The sequence below is a fragment of the Podarcis gaigeae genome, assembly GCF_964106915.1.
Source record: "Podarcis gaigeae genome assembly, chromosome: 16".
Taxonomy (NCBI): domain Eukaryota; kingdom Metazoa; phylum Chordata; class Lepidosauria; order Squamata; family Lacertidae; genus Podarcis; species Podarcis gaigeae.
Window position 1 is genome coordinate 3,100,191 of NC_139693.1, and position 8,834 is coordinate 3,109,024.

General features: G+C 49.9%; 1 protein-coding gene across 1 annotated transcript; it reads left to right on the forward strand.

Annotated features, from left to right (window-relative positions):
* Positions 1 to 249: 249 nt before the first annotated feature.
* Positions 250 to 7,586, forward strand: PSMB4 (proteasome 20S subunit beta 4). The gene is made up of 7 exons (XM_083716108.1): positions 250 to 433; positions 1,827 to 2,033; positions 3,541 to 3,687; positions 4,688 to 4,769; positions 4,967 to 5,083; positions 6,076 to 6,164; positions 7,429 to 7,586. The coding sequence occupies exons 1-7, from the start codon at positions 306 to 308 to the stop codon at positions 7,439 to 7,441; spliced, it is 783 nt and encodes a 260-aa protein (XP_083572234.1). The 5' UTR covers positions 250 to 305; the 3' UTR covers positions 7,442 to 7,586.
* Positions 7,587 to 8,834: the final 1,248 nt, after the last annotated feature.

Here is an 8,834-nt window from a genome sequence, read left to right on the forward strand (position 1 = left end):
GGGGGCGGGAAACATGCCTTCTTAAATTATACCGCCCGCGCGGCCCCCTTCGCACCACAACTTCCCAATATTAAAAAGCACTTTCGTAACTCTCTGCGGTCTGCGACGTATGATATATTACCTTTTAAAAAAGGTTAAAGAGGTGCTTCAGTTCCGCCACACACAAAATGGCGGCTCCTCACGATCTTCGGCTTCCTGTACGGGTCGCCGCCGAGGACAAAAAACGAATTCCCGAGCGCCGCGCATGCGCAGAATGCCGGCGCCTCTTCCTGCTCAGTGACTAAGCTGCGGCTCTTCGGGGAAAGATGGAGGTTCCGTCGCCGTTCTCGCTGCCGCCGTTCTGGGCCGGTGGTCCCGCTCCGGGGGCGCTTTACTCACCGCCCTGCCCGGGAAACGCACCCGGGGTCCAGGCCGAGGGCATCACCAGGACTCTGTAAGGGGACTGGGGGGGGAGGCTGGGCGCCCCCAGTTAGGCCTAAAAGGGGGAGAGGGAGGGAAAATGCGCCTGTGATGTCATCTTGCTGACGTCGCACCAGGTTGATGACGTCTCTGGGTTAGGGGTGGGCAGGAGGCAGGGTTGGGGGGGGAAGAATGGCTAAATTAGACAAATTATATTTTGTTTAAATGGGCATTTATTTATTTCAGAAGTGGGGGCCTGGATGTTGCTGGACTCCATCTCCCAGCACACACCTCAAGCAAGGAAAAAGGGTCCAATTATATCCCGATTTCCCCATTTAGCCCATCAGCATCTAAATAAATGGACCAGATTCACAGACCATATCCTGATCTGGCGGGGGTGAGGGTATAGAGATATACTGCAGCTATTTATGAAGGTTTTAAGTACAGGTATTGTGAGTTTTATTTGTGAAGGTTTTAGGTATATAGGTATTGTGACCCCCTGGGTGGCGCTGTGGGTTAAACCACAGAGCCTAGGACTTGCCGATCAGGTCGGCGGTTCGAATCCCCGTGACGGGGTGAGCTCCCGTTGCTCGGTCCCTGCTCCTGCCAACTTAGCAGTTCGAAAGCACGTCAAAGTGCAAGTAGATAAATAGGTACCGCTCCGGCGGGAAGGTAAACGTTTCCGTGCGCTGCTCTGGTTCACCAGCAGCGGTTTAGTCATGCTGGCCACATGACCCGGAAGCTGTACGCTGGCTCCCTCGGCCAGTAAAGCGAGATGAGCGCCGCAACCCCAGAGTCGGTCACGACTGGACCTAATGGTCAGGGGTCACTTTACCTTTATTGCGAGTTAATGTGTTGTTAGTTACTTGGAGACTTTCAGGTAATAAGCAGCTAAGAAGCCTAATAGAAAATAATACCCTCTTAGTACATCATCTACATCAGTTTGGTATTATTTGTTAGGAGGGACTTGTTAGCTCTGCCTGGGATGGTGTGTCTGTCCCAGGGGAGTGGGGACAGAGTAGGAAATAGGTGTGTGAACAAGCAGCATTTTGTGGGGTTAGATTTGACTGCCTCAAAGGGAGAGAGTACAAAATGCTAGCACAGGAGGCTGACTTATACCAAGTCAGTCCATTTAGTTCAGTGCTGTCCACACGGACTGGCAGGAGCTCTCCAGAGTTTCAGACGGGGGACATTCCCAGCCCTGCCTGAAGATGCCAGGAATTAAACCGGGGAACTTCTACATGTCTAGCATAAGCCCTACCACTGATCTACAGTCCTTTCCCCCAATAAAGAGTCAAGTAGGAAGAGGCACTCGAACACAGCAGGAGATGTGGGGCTGCTTTGCCATTTTTCCCAACTCAAATTATTCCCCACAGAGAAGGGGGAGCTGCAAGCTGACCCTCTGATGCTTCTTGTTCCCCTCAAAGGAGCCCCATGGTGACAGGCACCTCGGTCCTGGGGGTGAAGTTCAACGGTGGGGTGATGATTGCGGCTGACATGCTGGGCTCCTACGGGTCGCTCGCCCGCTTCCGCAACATCTCCAGGATTATGAAGGTCAACGACAGCACCGTGCTGGGGGCTTCGGGCGACTATGCTGACTTCCAGTACCTCAAGCAAGTCATTGAGCAGATGGTGTAAGTCTGAAGTTCTCCAAACCAACGGCAGGGAGCAGTTTTCCCCAATAAGAGCTGGGAGAAGATGGAGGCCTTTTAAGCCTCTGTCTCCAATTCACCTCCACCAGGCTCTGCCCTCTCCTGGAGAAATTTAGAACCTTAAAGAACAAACCTGAAGACAGACATTCCTCCTCCTCCTCTGTCCCATTGCCTGTCTCCTGGGGCACCTTATCCTGCTGGACTGGCAGAGGCACCTATGAGAATCCCAGGTCTGGCCCTGGGGGTCCGGGAGATTATTCTGGGGGCTTCTTTCTGCCAGGTTCTGTGTCCCTCCGATATCCAGCAGCCAGCTCCAAGCCCTGAACAGTTAGTGTAATCTAAAAATAGGCTTGAAATGATTCTTGCATAATTTTGCCTCCCAGCAACAGGCTTTCCTTAGCAACAGACTTCTATATTAGACGTGCTCTGATAGTGGCTGTTACTCTGTCCGGATGGTTGAAAAGCAGAGAGATGGAATGACTCTATGTACCGTATTTTTCGCCCTATAGGACGCACTGTCCCATAAGGCGTACCTAGTTTTTTGGGGGGAGAATAAAGGGGAAAAAATTCCCCCCCCCCCAGGCGCGGGGCTGGGGCGGGGGAAGCCCGAACTTCCCCCGATCCCAGCCCCCAGAACAGGCAACTCTTCGCAAGCCGTGGGAGCCCGACCCCGGGCTCCTGTGCCTTGCAGAGAGCTGCGCGAAGCCTGGAGAGTGAGAGGGGTTGGTGCGCACCGACCCTTCTCGCTCTCCAGGCTTCAGCGAAAGCCTGCATTCGCCCCATAGGACGCACACACATTTCCCCTTCATTTTTGGAGGGGAAAAAGTACGTCCTATAGGGCGAAAAATATGGTATATCGTTTTACTTTGTTTTTCTTAGACCGGTATTTGCATAAGTTGTACAGTGGTACCTTGAGTTACAAACGCCCCAGGTTACAAACGCTTCAGGTTACAGACTCTGCTAACCTGGAAGAGTTACGTCGATTTGAGAACTTTGCCCCAGAATGAGAACGGAAATCGTGCACCGGCAGTGCAATGGCAGCAAGAGGCCCCATTAGCGAAAGCACGCCTCTAGTTAAGAACAGTTTCAGGTTAAGAACGGACCTCCGGAACGAATTAAGTTTGTAACTAGAGGTACCACTGTAATGTTAATTCTTCAGCAAATACTTTAAGTAGAACAGGAATGGGTGAGGTGTTTATTCCTGCATGGGAATTCACCAACAGATGAGCTGAACCAAGAAAGAAGAGCTTGGAAGACTGTCTTGGTGACGGCGGACTGAAAAAGGAGCCCCAAATGATTGGCATAGTGCGCTGACATGAACTTGGCCTGGTTCCTTAGCTGGCCCTTATGTAGTCTGCGACTGTGTGTCTGGGCTATTGCTGGATTCAGGCATCAATATGGGGGTTCCCATTCAGCCCCGAGCCGGAGGTCCCCCACTCCTTGCCGTAGAGCATCAGGTGCCGCATCTAATCTGGCTTCCGCCCTGCAGGATCGACGAGGAGCTCCTGGGAGACGGCCACAGCTACAGCCCCAAGGCCATTCACTCCTGGCTCACCCGAGCCATGTACAGCCGCCGATCGAAGATGAACCCCCTCTGGAACACCGTGGTGATAGGCGGCTTCAGCAACGGAGAAAGGTAAGTCACCCTAGGGTGCGATGGGCGGAAAGGTTGGGAGCGCTGTTGGAATCAGCATTCAGATGGGATGGGATGAGTCCTCTGGCTAAAGTGCTCTGCCTGCCTGCCTTTTTATGCGGAGAGGGTTCATCCTGGAAGATGAAGCTTTTAATGGTTACTACTCATGTTGGCTATGCTCTTGCCTCCTTGCCAGAAGCAGCGATGCTTCTGAACACCAGTTGCTGGAAACCGCAGGAGGGGAGAAGGCTCTTGTGCTGGAGTCCTGCTTGTCGTTTTCTCACTGAGGCAATTGGGTGGCTGCTGTGACAAGAGGGTGCTGGACTACATGGGTGCTTGGCCTGATCCAGCTAGAGGGCTCTTCCGAGTTCCCTTTTTCTGTTGTTTTGTTTATTTACTTATTTATTGATATCGCAATACATATGCCCCACGGAGGACCTTAAGGTCCATAAATAGCAACACCCTAGAGGTCCCGGGCCCTAAGGAAGTTAGATTAGCCTCAACCAGAGCCAGGGCCTTTTCAGCACTGGCCCCAGTCTGGTGGAACGCTCTGTCTCCTGAGACCAGGGCCCTGCAGGATCTGATTTCTTTCCGCAGGGCCTGTAAGACAGAGTTGCTCCGCCTGGCCTTTGGCTTGGAATCAACTTGATCCCCCTCCCCTTTTTCCTTTCTCCTTCTGTGATGGAACTCCTATTTGGGGACTTCCCTGGCTTTTTTCTGGCCCATGTAGGACCAGTCTGGATAGTTGGCCTTGGTGAAGATTTGATGTTTTCACCCCCCAAAAGTTTTTGCCTTGAGTTTCTACTGAAATGAGGCTGCATGTTGTACTTTATCTTGTTTTTAAGTTGTATTTTAATCAATTGTTTTTATACCTGGTGTTAGCCGCCCTGAGCCCAGGGTGGGGTATAAATAAAATAATAATAATAATAATAATAATAATAATAATAATAATAATAATAATTATTATTATTATTATTATTACTAAAGCCCCCCCCCTTCTCAGTTTCCTAGGTTACGTTGACATGCTCGGGGTGGCGTATGAAGCTGCTTCTCTGGCGACGGGATACGGTTCTTACGTGGCACAGGTAAGTGTCTCAGGCGGAGGCGGCACACGTCTCATGTTAAGAGGTGCCAAAGATCCGGTCTGTGCCCAGCCACTTTTGGTTGGCCACTGTGAGACCAGGGGGCCCGATGAGCCGTGGGCAGGGCTCTTCTGGCATTCTTAGTTCCCACTGCTTGCGTCAGCACAGCTGACGGATTTATTTCTCCCGCTCTATCACAGCCACTGATGAGGGAAGCCTTGGAAAATAAGCCCGTCCTGTCTAAGCAGGAGGCCAGAAGCCTCCTTGAACGCTGCATGAAAATCCTCTACTACAGAGACGCGCGCTCGTTCAACAGGGTGAGTCTCCCACTGCGCATCTTGGCTGTAGAACCATGGAAGGGTGGGACTTTGCGACCTTCCTGGTGTCACGATTTGCATCTCCCACCAGCCCTGGCCAAAGGTCACAACTGATGCTGGTAGACGGCCTCAGGAGGTCCTAGAATAGAATAGAATTGTTGTTGTTGTTTAGTTGTGTCCGACTCTTCGTGACCCCATGGACCAGAGCACGCCAGGCACCTCTGTCCTCCACTGCCTCCCGCAGTTTGGTCAAACTCATGTTGGTAATCTCGAAAACACTATCCAACCATCTCGTCCTCTGTCGCCCCCTTCTCCTTGTGCCCTCCATCTTTCCCAACATCAGGGTCTTTTCCAGGGAGTCTTCTCTTATGAGGTGGCCAAAGTCTTGGAGCCTCAGCTTCAGGATCTGTCCTTCCAGTGAGAACTCAGGGCTGATTTCCTTCTGAATGGAGTGGTTTGATCTTCTTACAGTCCATGGGACTCTCAAGAGTCTCCTCCAGCACCAGAATTCAAAAGCATCAATTCTTCGGCGATCAGCCTTCTTTATGGTCCAGCTCTCACTTCCATACATCACTACTGGGAAAAGAATAGAATAGAATAGAATAGAATAGAATAGAATAGAATAGAATAGAATAGAATAGAATAGAATAGAATCATAGAGTTGGAAGAGACCACAAGGGCCATCGCGTCCAACCCCCTGCCAAGCAGGAAACACCATCAGAGCACTCCTGACATATGGTTGTCAAGCCTCTGCTTAAAGACCTCCAAAGAAGGAGACTGCACCACACTCCTTGGCAGCAAATTCCACTTTCGAACAGCTCTTACTGTCAGGAAGTTCTTCCTAATGTTTAGGTGGAATCTTCTTTCTTGTAGTTTGGATCCATTGCTCCGTGTCTGCTTCTCTGGAGCAGCAGAAAACAACCTTTCTCCCTCCTGTTTAGGGCAAATGCGTCTGGCAAGAAGGTCTAACCTATCCCTCTTCTTTCTCTCAGTACGAGCTCACGACGGTGACAGAGAAAGGCGTGGAAGTAGAAGGGCCCATCTCCTCCGAAACCAACTGGGAAATAGCACACCTGGTCAGGTAAGCACACCTCCCTTTGGATGAGCTTTCATATGAAGCAGTTTGCGGTTGGCACAGTACAGGAAAACTCCCAATTTACCTACATGACCTTTGGGAAGGTGGCATTTTTGGAACCTGCACTGTCTGGACACCTTCACAGAAACCCCCTCGGCTACCAAGAACATCAGAGAGGGCCCTCATGGAAGTTCCACCTCCCTCAGAGGTTTGGGGTTCCCCTAAGTTGTGGAACCTGCTTCCCACAGAGGCGAGGCCAGCTATGCAGTTTTTGGCTCAAGACTTGCCTCTTCAACACAATTGCTAGGTGCATTTATAGGGTCTATTTTTGTGATTGCCACACGTTTTGGACTGTTTTGAGTCATGTGTTTTTAAATTGTGGTCGCCTGCCCTGGGACCTTAGCATGAAAGATGGGGAAATAAACCAAATAAATAACATCTTTCAGATTATCCTAGAACTCTTTGTCCTGCTCACATTTTCTTGGCTTGGCTCACCTCACATTACCTTACCTTTGGGAACAGGAGCTGAAAAGGCCACTAGATTTTCCTTTTCTTGCCCAGGGAGCCATCCAGCCCCTTTAGAACTCTTCCCAGGTCACACCTCTTCAGCACGCTACACCCACTACCAGCCATGATCTGTCGTTTTCGCACAGGCGTTTTGGTTGGCCCCTGTCAGAGCTGACACTTGGCTAAATGGGCCATTGGGCCAGGCTCTTCTTAACTTCTTGCCTGGGCCCTCAAGTCTGTTTTCCTGGCCAAAAGCCATCCCTGAACTGCAATGATGCCTATAGAAGGGTGTGTAGAAACCTCCTTGACCTTTGCTTGGCCTCTAGCCTACTGGGCAGTGAACATCTTATCCATGGCCCCCCTAAAGCTCCCCACAAGGGAATGTGGCCCTCGGTGTATAAAAGGTCCCCCTGCCTCAGACCCTCCAGATTAGCTAGGTTTTGGGTGTTTATATATGAACCTTGAAAGGAATATGCAGGTCTTAGAGGGAATGACTGGCTCCTAGCAAGAGGCACACACCCCTCTGTGACCAGACTTAGCAAACCTTCTCGTAGCAACTTTATGAACGTGGTTAAATGTCTGTATCCCTGGGCCCAAAGGCTATAGTAATTCCATATTCATCCCCTAAATACTGTGCTTCATTTTGTCTTAAAAACAATTTCCTGTTCTGCAACCATTTCTAGACGTCATGCAACGCTTGCCTCCTGCTAATTTGGGTACTGGCAACCTAATTTCCCCCCATTTCCTCCCCCTTTCTCTGCAGCGGCTTTGAATGAAGCTCAAGAGCTCGTGGGCAGCCTCTGTTCCCGTCGAGAGATAATCCCAAATCCCTTGCGATGCTGTTTGATGCCTAATGTTTCGGTGGCTCCTCAGACCATGTTTTCTTTTTTTGTAAACAGAATAAATGAGGTTTAGACTCTTTACCTGTATGTACATGTCATGATTCTTATACTTTCACTGTAACTTTCCAGTTTTCTCTGCTATAAGCTCCCTGTCTACCTGAATCGGGCATTCCTGATCCTGTGTCATCTTAAAGCGTTGCTGGCTTCTCCGCTTTCTGAGCTTGTCAGACTAATCTTGTGGTGAGGCTGTTTGTGTGTGTCGGGGGACAGGGGACGGGACGACACTTATAATTAAAGAGAGTGGGAGGTGCATTTTTTTAAAAAATGCTTCTCCATCTACTGAAAGCTAACAGAAAATTCACTGCATTGTAGAAAGCTGACACATCAAGGAAGAAGCCTGCAGTCCAGCCTTTCTTGACACTCTGATTTTCTACCACCAGGGGAATGTATTATTTGATGTAGGGGGAATTGGTCAGACTCTGGGGCTGAGGGCTAAACTGAATGTGGCATATCAGTCATGCAGTTAGTGACCGTGTGAATGGGTCTGTCCTTTAGAGGGAAATTAACGTAATCACTAATGAACATAGCTGTCAACGTTTCCCTTTTCTTGCGAGGAATCCTATTCGTAATAAGGGAATTTCCCTTTGAAAAAGGGAAAAGTTGACATCTATGCTAATGAATGGTGCTGTTTGGGCCTGTGTGGTTCAGTTCCAACACAGATCCAGAGAATGCACATGGACACTTCGCTTGCCAAGTAGATGAGAAGACAAAAGTGGCAGAGATTGGAAGCCCACTCTCTGCAATTTGACAGGCAGATGCAGGCTCAGAGTTTGCCACCCCTGCTGTTACCAATCTCATTCTTAAACCCCTGATAAGCTCAGGAGCAGCCAGTACAACTACCAACACATGGGGCCACTGAGAGGCATTCAAAACATCTGAATAAGCACCGTGTTGGCTATCTAATTTTCAAAGCACCCCGGCACCAAGTTTGAGAGCTGCTTACAGTCTTGAGGGGAGGGCAGGATAAGGGGGCATGACAGTGTCTGCAGAGAAGGAAAAGCAAGAGGGGAAGAGTCAGCTAAAATGGTGGGGATGGGGAGGGAGATGAGCCCCTTGGACTGGAAAGGGGAAAGATGATAGGATGGCAAGATCCACTTTGGGCAGGGGCTTGGGTGGTAATCTGTGCGTCCAAGGAAGGAAGGAAGGGAATTTAGTGTATAACGGGGAGAGAAAAAAACTATCCAGTTGCTCCAGATCATGCTAATATTATGCTTGTCTACAAGGTCACCTCGTGGTGCACCTTTTCTGAACCTCTTCCGACTCTACC